General features: G+C 35.8%; 1 protein-coding gene across 1 annotated transcript in view; it reads right to left on the bottom strand.

Annotated features, from left to right (window-relative positions):
- KCNH8 (potassium voltage-gated channel subfamily H member 8) overlaps positions 1 to 27,654 on the bottom strand; it is a 363,798-nt gene that overhangs the window by 185,631 nt on the left and 150,513 nt on the right. The window contains exon 3 of the mRNA XM_069473285.1: positions 22,811 to 22,942. Within this exon, the coding sequence (XP_069329386.1) occupies positions 22,811 to 22,942 (132 nt within the window). The remainder of the gene's footprint in view (positions 1 to 22,810; positions 22,943 to 27,654) is intronic.

Raw genomic sequence — 27,654 nt, 5'->3', positions numbered from 1 at the left:
CAATCACTTACTTACAAGTAATGTATCTATATTACCATTATCATGATTGTCTAGTTCTAGGCATTATCTGTTAGGTTCCCAGCATAACAGATAAGACTTTAGCTTACTTTTACATTCCATCCCCCTACCACACACATCCTCTTTCCATCTTTCTCTCTCCTAGTATTGTGATATTATTGCTCTGTTGAGATCAATATTCGGTGCTTACAGTATTGTGACAACTGAGGCATTTGGTGCATAATACATATTTATATTTCTATACATGTTTTATTTTCCTTGGAACTAACAATTATCTGGATTTATTTTGGTTTGCTTTGTTTTCTGTGTTCATCACTGATACAAATCCAAAATTGTCTCCGAGTACGTGCGAATTTTCTCTCAATAGTTTTGATACATCGAGTGTATACCACCTAATCTTGAAAACTCCTCCCAGAGGCCTCTGCCTTCTCTGGGCAGGGTAGCTTGATGAACCTAGTGCAGATCTCTTATCCTGAGCTGTCCCTTGGTCATCCCAGCAATACCACATAGTACTTGCTCAAGTTCTATCTTCATTTCCCGAATCTCCTGTTTTCATTTTCTTAGCTTATTTCCTCCTATCATGTACCATAGCTTCTAGCAGATTCCTTAGAAAAGGTACATAAAAGGGACATATATTCTTAGAGATCTTTCATGTCTGAAAAGGTACTTTTTCTACCCTTGACTTTACTGGAAATTTGGCTGGATATAGATTCTGGGTTGGAAGTCATACTCATTTAGAATTTTTAAGGCATTGCTCTACTGTCTCCTAGCTTCCCAAATCCTCTGGAGAAGTCCAAAGTCATTCTAGTTCCTGACGCTTTGTATGTTTCTGTGTTTTTGTTTTTTTTTTTCTTTTAGGAAGCCAAAAGAATCATTTTTTTGTTTGCAGCGTAACAGTATTATGAAACTTCACAGTCTGAAGACTCATGTCCTTCAGTTCTGGGAACTTGAATTAGTTGATACGATGGATTCCTCCCTTCCAACCAGTTTCATTCTCTCTCTCTTTTTCTTTCTCTTTCTTTCTTTCTTTTGATATTCTTTTTAATCTAGTTGCTTAACCTCCTAGATTTGTGCTGTTTAATACAATAGGTGCTAGATACATATGCCTTTTCACATTTTCATTTAAATTAGTAGAAATTAAATAAATTTTTAAAATTCAGTTTCTCAGTCACACTAGCCACACGTGGCCAGTAGACGCTATATTGGACGGCACAGACATAGACCATCTCCATCACCACTGAAGATTCTAGGACAGTGTAGCCCTATATAATCCTATAACTTTCTTATCATTTCTTTTTATTTTTCATATCTTTGTCACTTTGCTTTAATTTCTGGAAGATTCCTCAACTTACACTTTTAATCTTTCTACAAATATTAAAAAAAACCATGGTTTTTAATTTCCAAAAGTTTTTTTCATAGTTTGAATTTTGTTTCACAGCATCTTACATGTATTTCATGGGTTTTACATCTATCCTTATCTATTTGGAGATAATAAATATTAAGCTTTATTATTTCTGAAGAGTTTCTTTTTACTCAAGGAAATTTATTTTTCTTTGTTTACTTTGGTTTAGATCTTTTCCATTAGAAGCCCTCAGTAGAAGTCTTGGCAGTTTTCGACATCTGTTCACATTTAAGAGTAGAGCATGATAAATCTGAATAGAAGGTCTGAGCACATATGTGGGATGTGTCAAATTTGCTCTTTGCTATAGGGTGATATGGATGGACTATTTCCTTGAACAAGTTTTGATATTAATATTTCAGAACTTTTCTCCTGGGCTGTTCAGATTATTTTGAAAAGATTATTCCAAAGCCTTATTGAGAGGGTATATACTTCTTAGCTGCTAGCATTCCAGGAGCCAAGCTGAGAAGAGGACTGGGGGACTTAGTATTTGGGATATAAATGTTTGCTTATTTTCTCTTTTTGTAGTACTGCCTGGTTTCCTTTAGTCCAGAGACCTTCTATTTTACCCTCACAAAAAATAAGCCTCAACTTTCCTGCAAAGGGGTGATGTGTTGGACATTGTGCTGTGCCCTCCAGATCCCCCTTTACAATTAAGGGATCTGTTCCCTCTGCTGTTGGGTATGCCCTTGGTTGAAGAGGGTCATGCCCATGATCATGCACTATTTGTAAGGACAGCCTGCCTGTGATGATTGGTCAGTGTGAGTGTTTACAATTGTCCAGGCCCCTCACCCAACTTAGGAAAATTCTGAAAGGTCATCCCAGGCAGGGGGCCTTTTTGTAACTATATCAGAAACCAGTCCTTTCTGCTCAATCCTGCATTCTTTGCCACACAGATATCAATCCCACTAATCTTGCTTCCCGGACAACCCGATAGTTTGGGAAGGGCAATGGTCTCATTGCACCTGTTAAGGGAGGAAATCTGTGGATCTAGAAACTCCTTAAAAATGCTTTCAACTTATTTTTCTGGTTTTAGTCTTACTGTCATTGTCACCTCCAGAGGTACCCATTCTTGAGCTTTTGGAGTGTTCTATAGTGAAAATTGTGTTGTTTCTTAGGTCTTACCATTGTTGATTAGGATTTAAATTTCTCAGATCTATTAAGTCAGTTCACACTCATCCATTTGCTTTTCAGCTTCTGAAATTTTGTTGTTATTATCTTTTCTATTATCTTTGACCTGTGAGTTTATGTCTCTAAAAAAATCTCTTCACTGTTGTTTTAGCAATGTTTTGGAAATGCATGCATTTAATCTACCAGTTGCCTCATGTACACTTCACTTTGCATCTAGAACTTTTGATATTTTTATTTGCAGGCCATAGTATATAGTAAATAGAAATACTCAACATTAAATCTTTCTGATTGCACTAATTCAAGAAAGGAAAGTGAGTGATAACGGAGTTGTATACCTTAAAATTTGCTATATCCTTGAGGAAGTAAGTGAATGGAAACTATCAGATTGAAGTTCAGCATGGATGGAGTTATTACAAGTTTTGCAATTATGACTGATTGTAGATTGAAAAGTAGACATTATCTCAAGGATCATGGTGGCTCATGACTTGAATGGCAGTCAGAATTATTTTTAAGAGTCATTCTGATGGGGTAGAATACATAAAACAGAGATACTTAAAAGCTATCCTTTCATTAAACTCAGTATTGATGAGATATAATGTGCATTAGTATGTACTGTTCTATCCTCTAGGAGTAGGATGAACTTCAAGAGGGCTTGAAAATAACAAATATAATTAAAGGGTTGGGGATGGAGAGAACCTAAGTAGTAAACAGATAAACATACAATTTATTAAAAAGAGAAGATTTAGATAATTTTCTAATGGCCCTAAAGCATATGAGGCAATACTCATTTTTTTACACTTTTCTAAGTGTTTTTTTCTGAGAAAATTTAATGGGATAATCGGTAAGTAAAAATACCTAACTGATAGTAGGATATTTAATGTTAGTTTTCTTCCTTCATAAAGAATTCAAGCATGATAAAATGCTTTTTAAAATTTTTTTTTATATATATATTTTTTGAGACAATCTTGCTCTGTTGCCCCAGCTAGAGTACAATGGAATGATCATAGTTCACTGCAACCTCAAATTCCTGGGCTCAAGCGACCCTCCTGCCTCAGTCTCCTGAGTAGCTGGGACTGCAGGCATGTGCTACCACACCCAGCTAATTTTTCTATTTTTGGTAGAGACAGGGTCTTGCTCTTGCTCAGACTGGTCTCGAACTCCTGATCTCAATCGATCCTCCTGCCTTGGCCTCTCAAAGTGCTAGGATTTCAGGCGTAAGCCACCGCACCCAGCCAATAAAACAGTTTTTAATTTCAACAAGAGTAAAGCTTTACAGAACTTCCTAGAAGCCAGGATTATTATAAAATGAGTTTATTGCCCTAGACAAATTACTGAAATTTACATAAAAATGGATCTGTGATATTTTAATATAATAAAAACATATATTTAGTCTTCCTTTCTGGTTTTTGGCATAGACCTCCTAATACCCTTGGAATTTCCAAAGTGATGGGGTGAGAGGAGTGTCTTTTATAATAGGCCTCTTTCAATCCTACTTGGATTTATACTAATGACTCTTGGAGGATGCAGGCTGGCTGCCAGAGGAACCAACCACTTGACTAGAGGACTAGAACTTCAATTCCAATCCCCCAAAGGGAGAGGGACTAGTAATTGAATTAATTACCAATGGCCGATGTCTTAATCAATCATGCATATATAATGGAACCTCCATAAAAACCCTAAGTGACAGGATTTGGAAATCTGGGTTAGTGAACATTCACGTGCCAGGAGGGTAGTGCACCCCAACTCCACAGGGACAGAATCTCCTGTGGTCAAAACAATTTTGGCCTTCTTAATTTGTCTGTTCATTCGTATCCTTTATAATATCCTTTGTAATAAACTAGTAAAAGTAAATAAAGTGTGACCCTGAGTTCCGTGATTAGTTATGGCAAATTATAGAACCTGAGGAGGGGGTAATGGGAGCCCTGTCTGTAGCCAAGTGGGACAGAAGAGTGGGCAACCTGAGACCCACTAGTTGTAGTTGGCATCTGAAGGGCAGGGTAGTCTTATGGGATGGAGCATTTACCCTACGTAGTTAGTGTCAGAATTGAATTAAATTGTAAGACACCCACTTGCTTTCCACAAGAATAGAGAATTGGTTGGTGTGCAAAACCCACACATTTGGTGTTAAGTGTTACGTGTGTTATGTGAGTAAAGAAACAATTTTTTCTTTTGGTTGGAAATTCATCAATGTGTGAAAGATGGTTTTCCCTGGATAACAAACCTAGGAAGGATGTATTTCCTTAGCTCTTCATTTTTTTCTATATTTTCCCAATTTTCCCCTGATTTTACAGAAGTGACCACATAATGTTTTCTAATGGATACAAACTGTCACTATTTGTACTTTTAATTGCAACATGATATTATGTATATGTTCTTTTACACAGTGATGTAGAGACTTTGTAATGTAGAGATTATTATAGAAATTCAGACTCTGAAGCTAAATAAACTTGTGTTCAAGTCCTGGCCTTGCCACTTTCTAGCTTTGTGACCCTGGGTATGTTACTTAGCTTTTGACAACATTGATAATAATATTGCCTATAACATAAGGTTGTTGAGAGGATTAAATTAGTAATGGAAATCATTTAGAAGAATACCTGGTAAGCACCCAATGCATATTAGATATTATTTTTATTCCCCAAAGTTCTTAAGATAGCTTACAAAAAAAATTAGGAAAGTTTTAAAAAACAAGGAAAGTAATTTAGGAAAGCGGTAGAATTAATGAAATGAAGCTCAAAAGCATTAAAACTTTATTATTATTTATTAGTTATACTTAATACAAAATTTCTAGTTGGATATTATAATCATAGTGCCTACAATTTTTTTAAAAAATCAACCAAAACTCATATCCTGATCTAAGAGAAATGTTTTCCCAGGACTCTCATAAAGGAGTCACTGGGATATATAACTTATTTATTAGAAAATGCAAAAATGTTATATAACCTCCTCTCTTAAATACCTTGAAAATTAAATTTCTAATTATTAATGAGCATCCAGGGGTCTAGGTTTCCTTATGGTAAGTAAGCACATTTTCTGTTTTCTAAAATGCAGAAATCAAGCACAGCTGCATGACAAAAGTACTCCAAAGCAGGAGCTTATAAATCCCCCACTGAATTATAGCTAAACAGATCAATAGCTAGAGAAAGTTCTAATGCTTTTGAAGCTAACCATGTTTCTCTGTTTCCCTTCTGTATTCATCTATTTGCCCCATGCTGAGTCTTCCTATAATTGATGAATGTGTCTCAAATTAGTCATTTAAATACAGCTTCCTTAGTTTGCTATGTTTATTATATATAATAACTGTCCATATTTCATTTTAAATTTACTTCCAAAGAACTCATTTGTTTTTATTTAGATCATTTTAATATCCATGAATTGATTTTATTTTTTCTAATGTATATTAAATGGTATTTTTTTCCTTTAGAAGATTGTTTGTGTATCATCTGAAATCACTGTGTATACTACCAGCAATATTCATGACTTCTACTGCTCTTTGGAAAACATTAGATTAGAAGACTACACTTTGACACACATATTCAAATTAAAGCTTATTTTTAAATGTGAAGATAATCTCTGATCTGGAAATGAAAAAATTATATTCCCTAGGTAAATATAAAAAACAAGAAGGGAAATTTTGAGGAACACATCAGCCACTAAAATCAAGCCACGTCTGCTTTGCTGGAATGGCTAATTCCTTTTCTGCCTCTTTATTAGGATGATGTCAAATTTTGTTCACAAATTTTAGTCATGCTAAAGGTCAAAATTATCTAAAATAATAAAATATATTAGTTTATCTAAAATAATAAACTAAATGAATTCCTTCTATTTTGAAAAAAGCTTAATAGCTGTCTTTTAAGGAGAGGTTTAATAAGACACCAGTTAATTGTGTCCTGTTCATTTTTGCCTTTTGCCAAAATGGGGGGATTATATCTTTATATTTTTAATTTGAATTTTTTACTTAGTAATTAGGTTGAGTCTCTTGATATGTTTATGTCCAATTCAATTTCGTCTTCTTTGACCTAATTATATCTATTATGGTTTTTATGTTGAATCGTTTTTCTTTTAATTATTTATTTGTAGCAGTTCCTTATATGTTCTTTATACCAATTGCTAGTCAGTTTTTTGTGTGTTATAAATATCTTTTCCAGACTTTTGCAAGATAAGCCTGCAGCTGGTCTCTATATACCTATGCCAGAGCTTGCATTGTACTCCAAGTGTACATCTCTGCCTTCCAGATATGTTTAAGTAACTGTTCCTTGTCTTTGTCTGGCAAATCTAAGCTCAGGAAAGTACTTTGACCAGAGCTGGGTTAGCCCAAGGGAGGTAAGAGTGATAACAGAGAACTGTGCCCAGCCTGTGTGTCCTATACCCCACAGATTTCTGAGTCATCCTGTGTATTGTATTATGTGAAGAATGAGACTTGTACTTCCTTAAATGAGGTGGTCTTCTGCACACATCCAGACTAATTAACATGTGGAAGATGATTCCAGCTTGTTTATATTTTTTGTTTAGAATTGTAGTGTCTATATTTACAGTGAGATTAGCTTGTCAATTTTTTTTCTCATGCTTCTCAAGATGTCCTTGTCTAATGTCAAGATTATATTCTTTTTCTACCCCCAGAAAAATTCATTTAAGTTTTGGTTTATCTGTTTGTTAAATGTTTGGGAATACTCACCCACAAATTCATTTAAGCTTACTATTTTTAAAGAATATTTTAAATTGATTCAGTATTTTTAATAGTTAGAGGATAATTAACTTTTTTTCTCCCTGAGTCAGTTTTGAAGAATTTTTCCACAAATTTCCCATGTTACTTAAGTTTTAAAAATTGTTGACATAAAGTTTTTATTATATCATCTCCTTAATCTCTGTTGCACCTATGTCACCTTTTTCATTTCTATTTCATTTTTTTCAAGAGTTCAAGTGGATAAAACATTCTAGGTTGGCTGTGATTCTTATCAATACTTTGAAGATCCTATAGCACTCTTTTCTGGCTTTTACTGTTGCTATTGAGAAAACTGTCAGTTAAATTGGCTTTCATTTGAAGATAAGTCATTTCTCTAAAACTGCTATTAAGATCTTTCTGTATTTAGTGATCTTTAGTTTCACGACATTTCTAGGTATGGGTTCTTTACAAGTATCTTGTGAAGATATGTTAGGATTCCTAAATCTGACTATTGAGTTCTATTAATTCTGAAAAAAATTCTCAATAGTTTATTTTCCAACATTGTAATTTCTCTGAAATTCCAGATGCATTTTGGATCTTTTTACTCTGACTTCTATTTCTCTTGACTTTTATTTCATACATGTCTGATTGTTACATTATGGGGACTTTTATTCTCTTCTAATGTACCAATTCTTTCTTATTCTGTGAGAAATCTCTGATTATACTGTCAATTGAGTCTTTATTTTTAATTATCATGTTTTTCATTTACAGAAGTTCTATATTTTTTCAAATCTACTTAGTTAATTTTGATAGTCTGTGTTCCTTCATCATATTTTTCATCCCTTTTTATTTTCTTTAAAGAGATTAAGCATATTTATATTCTTATCTGATTATTCCAATATCTGCAGTCTGTGAAGATTTGGTTTTGGGATTTGGTTTTTTTTCTGGTGACTCTTGTTCATGGTAGTTCATGTCCTGGCATTCATGACTTTTTATTGTAAGTTCATGGTCCTTGGAACTTTTTCTGGGAAGATTCTTTTGGAATCACAAGTAAAAATATCCAATTAGAGAAAATTTTAATTTTATTTTGCTGTGTGCCTGATCAGAATCACTTTAAATATAATTTTAATTTAGGATTATTCCATATCCAACATATATACTATGGGTCTCAAACTTAAATGACTGTGAGATTGTGAGTAGACATTCTAAAGGGAAAGTTTCTTCCTCTTTTTTCATGCTCTACCCAAACCAAAGATTAAATAAACAAGTCCCTTTTGGGACTCCCCACCCCCACCCCAGGTGACAACCTTTCGGTTGTTCCGTATCTACGCATACCTATTGATATGTTCCATCTCCATCTGAACTCTGCACTCTGCTTGGGACCTAGGCTTTGGCTCTTTTCCTTCACCAACTCCAAATACTCCTCTTATTTATACTTTCTTTTTGTTCCTCAAATCTAATTGTTTCCATTATTTTACCATTAGCATAGCCATATTGTAAAATTTTTATTTTATGAAGCATTCTTAAGAATTCTGTATTAGGAGGTCTTTTCTGTACCTCTAACTCATCATATGCTCTTTAATTTTACAATTTGTTTCTTTATAATAGATTTTTGAGAACTCAGCTGTAAACCACAATGCATAGATTATCATTATTTCAAAAATACATGAAAGATATACTATCTTGTATCAGTGAATTAACCCTACAAGAGAAAGTTGAGGTCTCCAACTTTCTACTTGTCATAAGAACGATAGTGCTTTTCTCACCAGCAGATATGGCAAATATCTGCTTTGCTTGTGACTATTACCTTCTATTCTTCCATTCAGGTTGGCCATGCCAGAGTTCAATAATTGACTATGGCACCCACTTCCCAATCAGACAAGATGTCACCTCAAAAGACTTTTCAACATAAAATTCTAGATAGTCATCACTCATCACATAGCATTAAGTCATACAGTAACCCTTATTTGCCAACTGTGTCTAGCTAATTGGATTCACAATATTTTTTTCTCACCACTATCATTTATTATTCTCACAAATTAATGTTATATCTTTTGACTCTAAATGATGTCTGATTACACAAGGGTGGTAGTCACCATGGAAATACTAACAAAAGACATACTTTTCTTTAAGGTATTTAATGAATGAAACTCCTGTCTACAAATCTAGAAATGGCTACAAAGAGAAAAGTGGCCAGCCAGCAGTACTTCTGGAGAGTTTGATAAGCATCCTTGGCTTTCACATTCTCATATTGGCCCATTGCTGCCAATGAGAGGATTTTGCAAGGCGTTTGCCAAACTTCCTTCACCATTTCCTGGTTTGGGGTTACATATGAAGTTTTGTCTACCTTCTAGTCCTTTCCTACTCTCCAGTAGCCAGCATATTTCTAAGAGCTTTGTAGGTAGAGAATTGAAAGTCAAGTTTGCAGGTGCACTATACCCTCTGTAGACCCAGGTTTGGGCTTATCTGTGAAGTTCTATTCCCTTACGGAAGGCACTGACAGAACATTAATAGGAACAATTTTCACTGTAACCTCAATTCAGCCAGTCCATCCCTCTTTCAATACGAAGCTGACCTATCTACTCAGGAAGTCATCATCTAATGACATGGCTTAATTTTCTGTATTTATATTGCAATATATGTAAATAACCTATTAAATATTAATAACTTAACTTATAATGTCACCAAAGTATTATCAAAAGATTTTGCTGAAATTCTTTAAAAGATGAAATATAATTGAAGTCCCATTTGGACTCCATCATTTAATTACTTCCTTAAGCTGATATAATAGTACCCAAAACATGTAAGAGAATATGTGCTTGAAAAATCAAATCAGGGTTCTCAGACATTCTAGTGGCTACTTTTGAATACTGTGCTCCAGTGTGACAAGGGCTCTGTCCTATTCCTCCCTTCTATCATGGGTATCTCAGTTTCTTTTTGATGCTCTCGAACACATTTCTTAATGGTCACATTATTCTGAATGATTGTCTTGAGAGGTTGACACTATCCAGTATCTATCTCATCCTGTACTATAATGTGTTTGCTTTCATATTCCATCTGGATAGATGTGTTTTTTCATCTTTGCACTAAGATTGAATTAATAAATAATATATTTGGTATCGGATATACTCATGATATTGCGTTTCTAATTTTTAAAATAGAATCACTAATTTTCTTCATTTGTAGTTAGTAGAAATTGCTCCTTTTCAGTACTTCTATTTCTGATCCTTTTGTTATTTTATTTTACCCTATTACTTATGATATCTTACACCTTTTTTTTTTTTTTTTTTTTTTTTTTTTTGAGACAGAGTCTCGCTTTGTTGCCCTGGGTAGAGTGAGTGCCGGGGCATCAACCTAGCTCACAGCAACCTCAAACTCCTCGGCTTAAGCGATCCTTCTGCCTCAGCGTCCCGAGTAGCTGGGATTACAGGCATGTGCCACCATGCCCAGCTAATTTTTTCTACATATATTTTTAGTTGGCCAGATAATTTCTTTCTATTGTTTTTTAGTAGAGACGTGGTCTCACTCTTGCTCAGGCTGGTCTCGAACTCCTGACCTTGAGCGATCCACCCGCGTCGGCCTCCCAGAGTGCTAGGATTACAGATGTGAGCCACCGTGCCCGGTATCTTACACCTTTAAAAGTCCCCATATACCCTCTAAATCTCAGATTATTGCTGCGATTGTTATTTCAATGTTCTTTTCTTTCGGATTTTCAAAAATCATTCTGGTATGATTACAAATAGCCACAAGACCCCACATCTCTTAATGCCACTCGGTTAACCCCTCATGCCCTATCTTGAATCTTGGAATCAAAAGTGAACCAGACATGGCCTCTGCCTTCACAGAGCTCATAGTCCACAAGGGGAAAGGAACACTTGAAATGCTTGTAAACACCATTTATAAGTTCCAAAGTTTTTCATTAATACAATTAGTCATTTTAGCAGATTTCTAGTTGGTATATGTTTAGCTCACCTCCCACCTTGCATAAACAATCTCAATATGAATGTCTGCTATGAAATGTTAACACTTGGGGAAAAAATTCATTCTTCAAATTGAGAAGGAGTCCTTTAATTATGTTTGTGTGTCTTTTTCTCAGTAACTTAAAGATGTATTTTTAAAGTAGATCAAATAAAATTGAGTTGCCATATAATTTTAAGAGGCTGAAACAATTATATGAACATTTCAGTAGACATTTACCCATGAATCTTCTATATTGTCTATGAATTAAATTGTTTCCCCACACAAGGTGTCAAATAAATATCTCCCTCATGGAATTTTGGCAAAGCCCCCTGCAGAAATAAGCAGGATTGGTCAATGGTGGCTCTTGAACATTTTTCCTATGGTATGAAAACAATCTCGCTGGGATGGAAAGCTCATTTTTATTGAATCAGGGGCCAAAACTCAAACTCTCCCAAAATGGGGGACCCAATCTTTTTCATTTAGGGCATTTGGTGTTCCCTAGCATTGCTCCAAATATCTGGCATCTATGCTCTTGGCACCAAAGAGTCCATTTTTTCACACTCTGGCAAAGCCACTACCACACGAACTCCATATAAAAAGTCAAGCAAAAACGGAAAATCTCCACCTCCACCCCTACCACCCACTGAAGCACAAATCCACGGTACATCCTGCCAGTCCTAAGCACGCCTCTCCGCAAAGTGCAGGGAGGCCAAAGACAGGCATCTACAGAACTTTCTGTAGGTTTAAAGCCTGTCTTATGTGACACCTGCTATCACTGGTGACAATAGCATGACAGCTAGAATCCACAAATTGGGAAGAGTCCTTAATATAATACTACTGTCTAGGTGAATTTTTCTGGATATATGGAATATCACCAAGAGTGTGTCTCCATCCAGGGGGTCAAGTTAAATGGCTATTTTGACTCTCAGCCTAAACTTATTAATCTTCTTAATATTATATTTGCCTGGTGTTTCAATGAATTGATCATTCAACTGCAAAATATTTTTTGATATTAAATTCACCCAAAAGGGGAGTTAAAACCATGTTCCATTCTCACAGTAATAAAACAAGAAAATCTATTATAAAAAATCAGAATGAAGTTGTTAGCTTGATAAAGTTTCTCCAAAGATCCTGAGCTACTGAACAACAGAAAAATTTAACCCACAGGTATATTTTGATTAACTACAGAATATTTTAAATTTTTCTTTACAATGAAATGACTTGGTGAAGCATGACACGTCCATTATGCCTCAGTCCGTTCCACAGCCGACGGCAACATTTCCCTCATTACATTATCCCCGGTCTCTAAAGGCAACTTAATTTATGAACTCGGATTTTCATTATTTGTCCTTAGAAGGTTCTAGGAGAATGCAATATTAGTAAATATGTATAGAAAATACAAATATTTTATTTAAATATAGGTAATACAATTAAATAAAGATGGGATTACAATTTCTTAATCACTTTAAGCATCTATCTGGGCTCTTCAGTTCCAATTTCATCACCACATATTTGATAAAGAGTTGGCATAGATGTCCTCGAGGCAGAAATCTATCTCCTGGGATAAAGTATTGATTTTTACAATAATTCTCTTGTCAGACAACTGGTCTTTATTAGGATTTTTGCATGTGTTTCTTCCATTATGCAAAAGAAAAAAATCAGGCAGACTAAATCAGCAGGTGAAAGGAACATTATTACAATGTTCCACATTGAAGATTAAAATATTCAAAGTACATAAAAACCATCTAAGATTTAATTAATATCTGATCAGGGGCTTAATGTCTGTCCTTTTGAGAATATTTTTATTTTTTTTTAACAAATGAGTTCAATCATCTTAAACATTTTGGCCAAACTGAGATTTTTAGAAGCTGAAAGACAAATAGAAGAATCAACAAGAACAAAATATTAACCAACAACAGAGATTCTATTTAACGTGATAGGGCCATTCAACACCAGCAGTAAGAACACATTTTGGGAGGGAGAAGAATTAGGTAAATGCATGTCAAATTGTCTTTGACTTAAATCAAGCAGAACAAAACCAAACAATATAGTCATCAGAATGTGCACCTGAGATGTGCCACTTTCATAATTATGATCTGATTATTTTGAAAAAGAAAAGAATGCTATGGTATCTATCTTTGAATAGCCACATTTTCTAAATTAGACATCATTTATGTATTCATATATTCATCCATCTATCAAATATTTATTGAGCACTTACTTTGTGTCAGACACTCAATCTGAGAGTGTTATAGAAATTATCCTGAACAAGAGAGGCAAAACCCGCTCCCTAATGAAGTTTTCTACTGCAGCAGAGTACAATGACAACAGAAACTAACTTTGAAAAGGATATTTTAGATAGGCATAAATGCTGTAAAACAATGAACAGGGTGATATAATGGAGTGGACGGGGGTGAATTTGTTTAGTCTGGATGGTCAGGGAAGAGCTTTCCAAAAAAATGTGTCTGTCACAAGGCTTCTCAAGTGTGGATGTACAGGTGAGTCACCTGGGGATCTTGTTGAAATGCAGATTCTGATCCAAAGGTCTGATGTAGGACCTGAGATTCTGCGTTTTCAGTGAGCTCCCAGGTAATACCGATATGTCAGGCTCTCAGACCATTCTTTGGATAGTAAGGACTTTAAATAAGAGATGAGAATGGTAAAAAGAATGGAGGCAAGAGCTACCTGTTTCAATGACAATCATGTGAAAGGGTTTGCGGAAGGAGCTGAGACAAGCCCATCCTTCCATCCACCTCATTTCCAGTTTTCCTCATTTGTTTCATAGGAGGCCCTAGGGCATGATAGAAAGATAAAAGCTCTGAGACCAGACACTTCTGGCCTTTAATCCTGTCTTCACCTCCTCACAGCACTGAGGCCTTGGGCAGTTCAGTTACTTTCTCTAAGTCTCACTCTTCTACATTGTAGGATCCTTGGATAATATGTCTGACATATATAAAATAATCAGCGAATGATAGCTTGATAGACACTCTAGATTGACTGACCCAACTTCACTTCTAAACCCTTTCTCTTTTGGGTATTTCCATTTTAGAGGTATAAAAGCTTAAAAAACAAACCAAAAAACCTTGGTTTCTCAGCCTTCTTTGAAGCTAGAGATGGCCATGGCCACATGACAGAGTTATGTTCAATGACATGTTGATGGAAATCCTTGCCAGGACAGAGAGGTAGGGGGAAGGACATTTCTTCCTACAAACGAGGGCAAAGACTCATAGGAAAAGGCTCTTGCCCTTCATTTCTCACTCTTCTCATGTCTGCACCACAGTAATGGGTTCTAAAGGGGCAGCATGTGTCTTACAACCATGAGGTGACAAATATGATAATGAAAATCAGCACATTAAGGACAACAGAGCATAAAGGCCAAAAGAACCTGAGTATCCACCAGTATTATGGAATCACTGCTCCAACCATGAGCTGCTCAGTTCCAGGCTTTTTAAAACATGAGAAAAATAAGTCTTTACTATTTAAGCTTGTGTTAGTTGGGTTTCCAGGTTCTTATAGCTAAATGCAATGCATGTCTAGTTGTTTAGCACACCCATTTATTATTCTTATTTCTTCTGAAGCCGTTTAGTAACAGGTAAAGGCAGATGCAATACAAAACTCTGTCAATGTATTTAACAATGCCAACCTGCTGCTGCTTGCCAAAGGTCAGACTACCAACAAACGTCATTGCATTTGAATCCTGATTTGTATTACTACTACAGAGAATGTGAAAGCTTCACACATCAACCCCTAAATTCTCAAGACAAATGTAAAGAGAGCCCACTTTTTAGAACTTGTAATTGAAATCACATTCTGTGATAACTGATGGTGGTGTTGCCACATAATGAATAACCCAGTGTCAGCCATCATTTCAAAGCAAATCTGGGACACTCTACAAGAAATAAACAAAAATAACTGCAAAGGGCCCTGTGCCTGAAAAAGCAAGGCACATATTGCACTCAACTGGTTTGAATGGAAAGCCAAATTAACATAATGAATGAACTGCTATGAAAAAAGTTTGGAAAATTAAGACACGTGCAACTCAGTGTGGAGGAAAGGAAGTTAAAAGAAGTTAATCACTCACATAGGTGAAGCTTCTGAATGAAATTAGTTAATAAGCAAGTATTTACTCAGTTTCTGTTATGTTTAAGGTACTGCAGAAAATGCAAAGGCATATGAAGCAGTATGCCGACTTCAAGGGCCACAATGATTTGGGAAAGACAAGATAACAGAAGTTTGACACAACAACAAAAGAAAAGTTAGAAGGGGGAACAAGTAGCAAGTCACAGGACAGTCTACGAGAAGGATGCTTCTTAGGAGCTAAGGCGGTTTGGTACAACCTAACCATAAAGAAAAGAGTGGGATTTTCATGATGAATAAGGGTGAAAAAGATATGCCAAGTGAAGGGAAATTCGAGGACCTCAGTAAGGAGAAGGAAGAGTGTGAACTTTATAAGCTGAGAGTGAGTGGACCAGCTTGACTTTTCCAGACACTTCAAAGAAGTTAAAAGGTGACATGGTGTAAGAAAGTGGATTATGGGGAGTTTTATAAAATGCTTTTTAAATAATTTGAACTTAAAATCTGCTTACATGAGCTAAGAGCATTTGAGGAAGTGCCTCAACTGTGTCTTCTTAATTTTATTATAATACTGTAATGGCCAAAAATGTTGGAAGGTTAGTAAAATTCCTATTATAAAAACTCTTGTTTTCACTCCTAGCACACCTTTGAAACTGCTTTATAGCAGCAGTTTAGTAATCTTTCAATTATATTAATAAAATTCAGTGGGCACATCATTGTCTCTATAACTTTTGGCTTTGTTTGCCTCTAATGTCTCACCATTATTTCTCTGTATCCTTTACTGATATTTTCCTCCTGGTTCCTCAAATGTTAGTATAATCTAGGGTCCTATCCTTGGCCGACTTCTGTCCTCCCTCTTCTTGAAACTACCTTCAGTATTCCTAAAGAATCTCCAGCTGGGCAGGGTGGCTCATGCCTGTAATCCCAGCATTTTGGGAGGTGGGAAGCCGAGGCGGGAGGATCACTTGAAGCCAGGAGTTCGAGATCAGCCTGGACAACATAGCAGGATATTGTCTCTACAAAAAAAAAAAAAAAAATTCTTTCGATACAGTGGTGCATGCCTGTAGTACTAGCTACTTGGGAAGCTAAAGCAGGGGGATCACTTGAGCCCAGGAGTTCAAGGTTGCAGTGAGCTATGATTGGGGGGCTACTGCACTCTAGTATGGGTGGCAGAGCAAGACTCTGTCTCGAAAAAAAGAATCTCATCCATGACCATTTCTTGCATCACTTCACCATCAATATTCTAATGGCTTTCAAATCTATGTCTCAGTCTCAACATATACCTCTCTCTTGATCACCTAACCCAAATATCTATTTGTGTACGGGACACAGACACCTCAAACATATACCCAATACTTAATTCATTAATGTCCTTCTCTGAAGCTTGTTTCTCTTCTGCATTCACCAGCTGATTTAAAGACATAGTAATCACATTTGCTAGAGCTGCTATCTATGGGTTCCACATCCACAGATTCAATCAACTGTAGATCAAAAATATTCAGAAAAAACAGTGGATGTACTAAACATGTACAGACTTTCTTCCTTGTCATTATTCCCTAAACAATACAACAATGATTTACATAGTATTTACCATGAATTAGGTATTATAAGTAATCAAGAGATGATTTAAAGTATAGGAAAGGATGTGCATAGGTTATATGAAAATACTATGCCATTTTATATAAGACACTTAAGCATCAGTAGATTTTGTTATCCTTAGGATGTCCTGAAACCAATCCCCCCTTGTATACCAAAGGGATAGCTGTACCTCAGACTGAGTGGCCTAAACAACAGAAATTTATTTTCCTATAGTTGTGGAGGCTGGAAGTTGAAGATCAAAGTTGATCTGGCAGGGATGGTTTCCTGAGGGCTCCCCTTGGCTTGCAGATACCCATTCACATGGTCGGTAGTCTGTGCATTCACGCCCTGGATGTCTCTTTGTCACCCTAATCTCCTCTTCTTATAAGGACACCAGTCAAACTGGATTAGGGCCCATCCGAACAAATTGATTTTAACCCAATTAACTCTTCAAAAGCCCAATTTCCAAACACAGTCCCACTCTGTGGTACTGGAGGTTAAGGCTTCAACATATGAATTTGGGGGAGACACAATTGAGTTCATAAAAGCCCTTACACCAGAAACCTGGAATTCAGAAAGACCTCCTTTTCCTTCATCTCCCATTGTCAAGGTGGACCTGTTTTAACTTTGAAATATATCTCCACACCACCTAAACTCCTCAGAATGACATGATAAAATCTTTAAGATTTAAGCCTTGCCTGTCTATCTAGGTACGAACTTCAACTCAATGATTTTCATGCTCTTCGTCTGAACAGGTCAACGACTTGCCACTCCATCACCTGAAATCAACAACCCTTCCTTTCAGTCCACACTCAAGTCACCTTTCAAGATTTGCTTCAAGATTATTGTCCCTGTGAAGTTCTCCCTAACTCTCCTCTGACTCTCACCGGCCCCACCCTGTCTCATTCCCTTATCTGGGAACAGTCCATCATTTGTGCTATTCTATTATCACTGAACATATTGTATTGCGAATACTGGATCCATGTCCTCCATATGATCATGAGCCTTTTGGGGAGGGTAAGTCAGGAGGAAAAAAGGATGCAGGCTTTGGAGTTTGATTGGTTGAAAGTAAATCCTAGCATTAACATTTTTTACTATGTCAACTTTGTCAAGTTATTTCATTGTTAAATGGGAATAGGAATAATACTTATTTGATAGGGTTATAATAATCAGAAAATGAAGTAACCCATGTGAAGCACTTAGCATGAAGCAGAGACTCAATAAAATCTCAGTATTCTTATCAAACATATAATATAACAATAATGACAACTGTCTTCTATCAAGCATATTCCATATGCTGTGTGCTATGTGATTTGCATATATTATCTCTTAAATACCTATAACAAATGCAGGAGATATGTATAACTGCCCCATTTTATAGATGAGGAAACCCAGTTTCTGAGAAGGTAAGTAGCTTGTCGAAGGCCCAACAGCCAACATGTGGTGGAACCAGGATTTAAGCTGAGACTTAGATGTTCCAAAGCATACTGTCTCCATTTTGACATCTCCAAAGTCTGACTCAATACTGAAGGCAGAGTGAGTGCTCAATAAATATTTGTTGAATTACTTAATCCATTATTAATCCACTTTTAAAATTATATTAAATATACTTTTTAAAGCTAATTTAATTTAGTTTTAGTTAATTAAAAGAAATTAGAGGCTCCCTACAATTACCTAGTTTAGAAGCCCTTGCTTTTCAGCCCTGACGATATTATTGGTAATTCTTCCCTATCTTTGAAGACCTGGTGTCCAGAAAAACTTTGTCTATCCTGACTACTTGTATTAGGTAGCCATTATTTTTTTCTGTAAAAAAAAAAAAGAAAAAGAAAAAAAGACATATAATTGACAGCCAAGTCTTCTGATCAACAAGAAAAGAATCTCAGTTGCCCAGATGATTGGTATACAGAGCTACCTAAATTTTATCTCAAAATATTTCTTATTGATAGGGAAGGATATTAACAGGGTCATACAGGAAAAGATACAACCAGTCTCTCATACGAAATTCACTCAGTAAATGACACTAGACGCGGACATAGAAGTTAGTGGTATACACATTATTTTTGGAATAAAAGTAAACTATGTGTCAAACAAAAGGAGGATATGTCTAAAGGTGGTAAAAAAAAATCATCAGATTTCTGCTAAAATTTCTCTCTCTCTCACCCACACACGCATGTACACACACATTCATACACACACCCATACATCAGATCCATCAGTTGAAAGCTATTGCTTATATAAATAGCACTTTGCATTTTGTGCTCACCTTCCATCAATGCTGCTCATTGATAAAAGGTCTACAATGTATCCCATACCTTGTTTGCCTTTTCTATAATGTATGTTTTCTCTAATTTCAAATAAAACCCAAAACAACACAGAAATTAATGATTAAAGCATTTTTTTAAAAATAGAAGTCCACACAATTCATATCTCTTAAATGAAGTCCATCATATGAGCCTCAGTAGGGAATTAATTTAATTAACACAAATCTTATCTATATAACTTAGATGAACTTCAGGGATACATTTGTACAAAATGCAATGTCAGGTCAAGTCAGCCCATGTGGTCGTTTAGAGTTTCCCAGTGCCATGATACAAAACTGCTCCAGTTACACAGTGACATTTTAATAATTTTCAAATGCATATCTTGAAGTTATAAAAATACCATCTGTTAAGGTGTGCTCTTCCTGCAAGACATGCTATTAACTGGTAAATTTGTAGGTGTTTTTCTCCATAAGTGCAGCTTAAAAAAAGAGAGAAATATTTATCTAACTATATCTTATGATCATTTTACAACCACGCTGACTTAAAATAATTACTCTGTCTCTCTAAAAATACTATATACTTTTGTGGGACATTTATAATAAGGTAGCAATAGAAAAGAGTGTTCTTGAGTGTTCAGTATAAATTAGAAATAATACTTAATTTCATATGAGATACTAATCATTTGAGGAACAAAGTCCTAAAAGTATGAAAAGATCTAGGGGCTTATTAGCAAATATTTCAAATTTTTTATATCATATTTTGCATAATATAATTAATGTTAAGTGTTTTGCTGATATCTTTTCTTCAAACCTTGCAAGAGATGGTCTTTATATTGCATGCGTCCCCTAAACAAAATGAGACTATTATTGAGTATAGTTAATATATTTATTGAAGTATAAATGTAAAACTTGTTTTTAAGATAGAACTGTGGGTTAGTATAATGATTATTGGTTGCACAGTGTTCAAATGAGTGCCCTTCGCTCCCAAATGGCAGATGCAATCTTTCAAGTGCAAGCAGCTCTGCTAATGTAACATGCCTGGCCTTTCTCTGTTCCTTTCCTCAGTTATTTATTTTTTTCATAATTTACAGGAATTTTTATTGAATATTGACAAATTGTAATTGAATATATTTATGGGGTACAATATGATGCTATAATGTATGTGTACAATGCAGAAAGATTGAATCAAGTGTAACATACTCATCACCTTAAATATTTACCACTTATTCCTCCTGTCTAACTGAAACATTGTACCCTTTCACTAGTATATCACCCTTAACTCCACCTCCAGACTCTGGTAACCACCATTCTGCTCTCTGCTTCTATCAATTTGATTCTTTTAAATTTCACATGTAAGTGAGAACATTTGGTAATTGTCTTCTGTGCCTGGCTTATTTCATGTAGCATGATATCCACCAGGTTTATCCATGTTGCCCCAAAATGACAGAATTTCCCCTATATTGAAAGGCTGAATAGTATTCCATTGTGTGTATTTAAAAATAACACATTTTTAAAATCTGTTAATCCAATAATGGACACTTAGGTTGTTTGCAAAGAGGAGGAGTTTAGTCTGACTGAGTTTGGAAGGAGCTATGGGCCTGTATAGGGTAGTACCCTGTTCTGCTCTGAACCTCTAGGCTTTAAGTCCATGGTGGAGGGCTCTGCCTTGGCCGCAGCTCAGCTTTGTGACTGAGGGGCAAGTTTACCTAAATCTGGAGATCACTAAGAGGAAGCTCACTTGCCTGTAAAGATATTTTGTATTCTTCTTTATTAGTTTCACCAGAAATAAAGGTGATATTTTGGTTTCCAATCTACCTTACTCATTTTTCTTTCTCAATTGATTCAGAACTGGAGTGGCAAAAAACGAGAGTTTTCACTGTGCTCCCTCAACCCCCGAATGAGCAGATATACTTTACTTCTTTTATCCACTGCAGTGCACCAAGATGGGGATTTTTCCCCTATCAAAAGACATGAGGAACATAAGACAAAGTCGTTTAAATAATTTGTATTAATATAAAACCATTAGGCACGGTACTTATATTCAAAGTAAGTCAATTAGAGGATAATTAAACTACTCTCTTTGAAGCAAAAAAAAAAAAAAAAGCCAAATATTTCTTTCTAAGGATAGTTTATATTTCTATTTATCCACACATATATGTAGGAGGACATAATATACCTATATACTTATATGTATGCATAATTTTATTTAAAGAATCATTACCTTTTGTATTCCTGTATTCCAAAGAAAATATTAAAAGAAAAAACCGTACACGATAATTTTCACACTTATTTCTGTGGAACTTACTTACATTGGACAGCTATTCCACTTGCTGTCATACTCAATTAACTCTGATTGTAAGACTGCTCTTCCTTTGTGTATGTAAATTATGCCACAGTATTTAGTCATGCAACTATGCAGGAAAATAGTCATGCATTTGCCAAGATTTCAAATGATAGAAGTAGGAGCACCAAACTATGATAGTTGTTCATTTGGGTTGTTATTTCGAGAGACATGATGTATTTAAAACACACAGGTGGCCGGGTGTGGTGGCTCACGCCTGTAATCCTAGCACTCTGGGAGGCCGAGGTGGGCGGATCGTTTGAGCTCAGGAGTTCGAGACCAGCCTGAGCAAGAGCGAGACCTCATCTCTACTAAAAATAGAAAAGAAATTATATGGACAGCTAAAAATATATATAGAAAAAATTAGCCGGGCATGGTGGCTCATGCCTGTAGTCCCAGCTACTCGGGAGGCTGAGACAGGAGGATCGCTTGAGCTCAGGAGTTTGAGGTTGCTGTGAGCTAGGCTGACGCCACGGCACTCACTCTAGCCTGGGCAACAGAGTGAGACTCTGTCTCAAAAAAAAAATAAATAAATAAAATAAAACACACAGGTTTTTAAAAAGAGCTGGAATAAAAGAATCCATTGCTAAAAAGACATAGCTATTGAAATGTCAAGTAGCTGGTTCTAATAAAGAACTTGCTACATAGAAAATTCATACAGGAACGATCGCTTTTTCTCTGGTCACTAGAATATCTAATCTTACATCTGTTTAAAACAAATAATAGCAGCACTTTTTCAGTGTTAATTTTTGTTGGGTTACATAAAATGCAAGGAATTTTTTAATAAGCTATAAACAGAAGATACAAGGTAAACAACACAAATTCTTAGAAAGATTTTTTAAAAAATAATTGAAAAGCTTGTTGGTTGTCTTAAAACAAAGTATTATATTGTTATATACTATAAGGTACAGGATACACATTTGTTTGCAACATTCTATTCTGACAACCACTAAGCTGGAGTTCTTAATTTTATACATAAAATGAAATTTTGCACTTCTAAGTTTTGAGCTTTAGCACTTTAGATGAAACTGAGAGATGTATTTTTAATCACAAAGTTTTAACTTCACTTATCCTATCAATTTTTTCCTAATAAGACAAGGTGGTATGAATCTTTATATTGTGATAAATTGTTTTCTCATCCTCATCCTATTTGCATAGGAATATGAACTTGTGGTTCCTGTCAAATGAGTCTTTATTACAAAGACGAGAATGTAAATGCATGTGAGTCTCTGTGATTTTGGAATATGCACCAAATACTGACTGCTAACAGCTATGAATATTTATCAGTTGCTGTTATTAAAAAGACACTTTCTTTTCTCCCAGAGTTTTTCAGTAAACAGTTTCAAAATGTAACCCCATCTGTCAATGTTTTCTGAAAACAGTACAAACCTTCTTTTTTGTCTTCTGGAGTAATCTTCACTTTTGTATCTGTTATATCCTTGAATGAGGCCAGAAACAGTACCACATCTCCTTTCTCATTCTTTATGGGAACAATATCCAATAGGCACCAAAATGGGGACCCTGGAACCATAATAAAAATACAAATCAACTATTGCCTTATATTTTTTTCTATGAAAATCTCAATCATTAATAAAAACAAAGCCCTTACTGTTTTTGTTCTATCCCACAACTCTCCCCATCTTAAAAATGTCAGTTTTCAGATTCCATAAATATCTATCCTATATGCATATCCCTTTATTCCCAAATGAAATGCTTTCTCTGAAAATAAGGCAGTATTTTAAACAAAAACACTTGTCTGTACTGAGACATTCCTGCTTACATCACTCAAATTGTATCTCGTCTTTGAACTTGTTGATGTTGAATCATTCCATTTTATGAGACTGCCCTTTCCCACCTACCCCCTGTACACACTGGTTATTAAATAAAGACTTTTGTTTGGCATGAGTTTGCTAGAGGTTTATTTAGTCAATTTAAGAATCAAAGATCACCCACCAGAATGCTAAAATAGAAATGATGGAAAATACCAAGCTTAGGGGAGGACAAACAGCCACTTGAACTTTTATACTGTTTGCAAATTGAGCTCTCTAGCTGTTTGCAAATTACTATGTCTATTTTAAAAACTGTTTTGCAATATTGAGATTTATTCTCATAATACAACACTACACATCAATGTGAATGAGTGATTTGCAATTGTTTGGAGCCACATAGATGAATATCACTAATATAATGCTGAGGAAAATTAGCCAAACACAAATGGGTAGAATGCAATATGAATTCATTTACATGAAATATCAAAACAGGCAAAACTAATCCATGGTGTTACAAGTCATGGGTTACCTTTGGGGAGATATTAATTAGAGAGGCATTTAGGTCAGGGAGTTTATGGGATGTCAGTCAAATTTTGTTTCATGTTCTTTATAATGTTAACATAGGAGTGTTCAGCTTTTGAAAACCACATGTATTTTTTAGCATGTATGTCACATTTCAAAAACATTTGAAAAAGCAATAATCAAATTCAATAAAAGCACCATGAAGAATTTCATCAAGACTCAAGTTCAAAATTGGTAGCCAAAGGGTCTTTCCTAAGGCTTATATTTAATTTTTTAATATATTTAAAAATAAATGTTAATATTTTAAAAAATATGTAAAAATTGTTGCTATTATTTATATTTCCTACTAAAAGGCATTTTGGAAAGAAATATTCGACATTTATGGAAAAGTTTCTGTTGCTTAAAAACTAAACTGTTACTCTATTCACATATGATTTTCCTTCATTTCCTTTTAGTGGGTGGGGAAGACTTCAGTGCTGTGAATTTCAATCTTATTTGGTAGTTGATTTCAAAGTCAGAGCATAAGACAAAAATATAAGAGAGTCGGAAATATCCTTGCTATTTTGACTTATTTTGTATGTACTGTGCCAATGTAATACCAGTCAGGTTCAGCAAGATGCTTTACACGTAGCTCACTAATCCTTCCCTTCTCTGCCCTCCCAAATCTCTGTACCAAACCCACCACAATAGATCTCTGACATCTTCAGCCTAACATGACTGTAATAATTCAAAGCTATTCCCTAGCGTGTGGCTCTTCCTCTCTTCCCTATGGAAGCAAAGATGATCAACTTTTTCAGTCAAGAGCAATTCAGGCCCAGTGCAATGAATTTCTCTTAGGATTAAGGGAGGCAAGTCCCTTAGCCTCAAATTCAGAGATGTGAATGATTTATTTTATTTTATTTTTTTTTCAATTTTTATTTTTTATTTATTTATTTTTTTTTTGCATCTTATTGTTATGGGGGGTACAGAATTGCAGGTTACATACGTTGCCCATGTACCGCCTTTCTCCTCAAGTCAGAGCTCCAGGCGTGTCTGTTCCCCAGATAGTGCACGTTGCACCCATCATGTAGGTATATATCCCTCCCTTCCCCACCCCCCCCTTCCCGAGTCAGCACCTTCAAGCGTTACCATTCCCCAAACGGTGCGAAATGCACTCATTGGTAGGCATACACCCATCCCCTCCCCCACCCCCCACCTCAGTCTGATATCCGATTGGTGTCGTTCCTAGATGTGTATTTAGGTGATGTTCAGGGAAACCAATTTTCTGGTGAGTACATGTGATGCTTGTTTTTCCATTCTTGGGATACTTCACTTAATATAATGGGTTCCAACTCTCTCCAGGAGAACCATAGAGATGTCGTATCTTCATTATTCCTTATAGCTGAGTAATATTCCATGGTATACATATACCACAGCTTACTAATCCAATCATGTATTGATGGGCATTTGGGTTGTTTCCACATCTTTGCGATTGTGAATTGTGCTGCTATACACATTCGGGTACATGTGTCTTTGTTACAGAATGACCTTTTTTCCTTTGGGTATATGCCCAATAATGGGATTGCTGGATCGAATGGCAGGTCTACTTGAATCTGTTTAAGATACCTCCATAATGCTTTCCAGAGGGGTTGCACTAGTTTGCAGTCCCACCAGCAGTGTATGAGTGTTCCTGTCTCTCCACATCCACGCCAACATGTGTTGTTTTGGGTTTTGTTGATAAAGGCCATTCTCACTGGGGTTAAGTGATATCTCATTGTGGTTTTGATTTGCATTTCTCTGATGATTAGGGATGTTGAGCATTTTTTCATATGTTTGTTAGCCATTCTTATATCTTCTTTCGAGAAGTTTCTATTCATGTCATTTGCCCACTTTTTGATAGGGTTGTTTGATTTTTTCTTGCTGATTTTCCTGAGTTCTAAATAGATTCTTGTTTTCAGTCCTTTATCTGATGTGTAGTATGCAAATATTTTTTCCCATTCTGTAGGTGGTCTGTTTATTCTCTGGACTGTTTCTTTGGCTGTGCAGAAGCTTTTTAATTTAATCATGTCCCATTCATTAATTTTTGTTGCTGCTGTGATTGCCTTGGGGGTCTTCTTCATAAATTCTTTGCCTAGGCCAATGTCTGTAAGAGTCTTTCCTACATTTTCTTCTAGAATTCTGATTGTATCATGCCTAAGGTTTAAGTCTGTTATCCACCGTGATTTGATTTTTGTGAGAGGTGAAAGCTGTGGGTCCTGTTTCAGTCTTCTACAAGTGGCTAACCAATTCTCCCAGCACCATTTATTGAATAGGGATTCTTGTCCCCAGAGTATATTCTTTCCCGCTTTGTCAAAAATTAGGTGACTATATGAGGATGGTTCTATATTTGGATTTTCTGTTGTGTTCCACTGGTCTGTGTCCCTGTACTTGTGCCAGTACCAGGCTGTTTTAAGAACCACGGCCTTGTAGTATAGTTTGAGGTCTGGCAAATTAATACCTCCCATTTTGTTTTTGTTACTTAAAATTGCTTTTGCTATACGGGGTCTTCTCTGGTTCCATACAAAGTGTATAATTATTTTCTCTAAGATGTGAATGATTTTTAAGAGCAGAGTTAGAGGGCAGAAACCTTGTGTGAATTTTAACTCCTTCTGTATATAGCAGTGGTAATTACCATGTGGGCTGGGGAGTGACAAAACAGATAAGGCTTGCCAGGATTTAAGTTAATAACACCTTTAATTTCCATGGATAAATACAATTGTGAAGAGAAAACAGGGTTTATGCCTTATATGGTAAGATTTACTTTTGGAATTGAATAAATAGTTATACAAAAGCTTAAATCTGGTGGAATGTCCCTTGTCTCCATGTGGTATTTTCTTTTTCTTGATTGGAAAACAATGGTGCAGGAGAATTTGACTTGCTGATATTCACAATTGTAAGAGGACTTATATGCTTTCCATATACCACCAAAAGATTATGTTTGGCAACAGACAGAAACTAACAATAAGGTTTCCAGTATGAGTTCAAGGTCTTATGACTTAATACAAGGGGGTACAGATAAAAGGAAAATTGAGTTGTAAATAGTCCCATTCTCTATAATGACTGTGCTGTCATGGTGGGAAATCGTTGCATTGTTCAATGTAATACAATAGGTCAAAGTAAGATATGGACACTCTGCATGACCTCATATTTTTTGTAACAAGCAGGATATTGAATAAATTTGTAATGATAAATATATGTGATCTTTACTTTTTGACATTATGAAAATAATAATATAATATCCTGTGTATTAACACAGCATCAATGTCATGTGAGCTAAACATTTTCAGGTGCTCCTTATATTTCACATGAAGTCTGATGAGTCTTGTTCTCTAGAACCACCGTTTCAATGCCACTTGCTTAATGATATAATGACAAGTTTGCCAGTTTTTAAAAATTAGTCCAGGGATTATATGTTGGAATGCAGGAGGGGAAAGGGCTGCAGGTGAATAAAGAAAGCTACCATGAGTCGTGGCTGGGTGAGGGGACACTACCTGTAGCAGGGAGAGTGGGGCAGTAATGGGAGTCCTAGTGAACTGGCCACCGAGCTCTTAGCTGCCTCTCCTCTCTGTCATATTTGCTACTGCTCTGTTCTGGCTTCAGTCATCTCTCACCCACTCCTCCAAAGTATTCCTCCTGCCTCTAGTCTTCCTCTCTCTAGTCTTCCTCCCATGCTGCTTCCAATAAACTTTGAAAATACAAGGTCCTGATGAAAATCACTTGATCGCTTTTCACTGATGGCTCTAATCAGCGTAACATTCCAGACTCTGATACAGAAGGTCTGTTTTGAGGGGAGTGGAGAGGAGTATGATGGGTAGCATAAGGAAGTGAATTAAAAGGAGTGTTATATTAAAAAGGAGGGGGAAGTTCCCTGGAGTACCCAGAGCTGCATGGGAGACAAGACTCTATGGCATCCTCACCAGCATT

The sequence above is a fragment of the Eulemur rufifrons genome, chromosome 7 (genome assembly GCF_041146395.1).
Source record: "Eulemur rufifrons isolate Redbay chromosome 7, OSU_ERuf_1, whole genome shotgun sequence".
Classification (NCBI taxonomy): Eukaryota; Metazoa; Chordata; class Mammalia; order Primates; family Lemuridae; genus Eulemur; species Eulemur rufifrons.
This window is presented reverse-complemented; position numbering and strand designations above follow the sequence as displayed.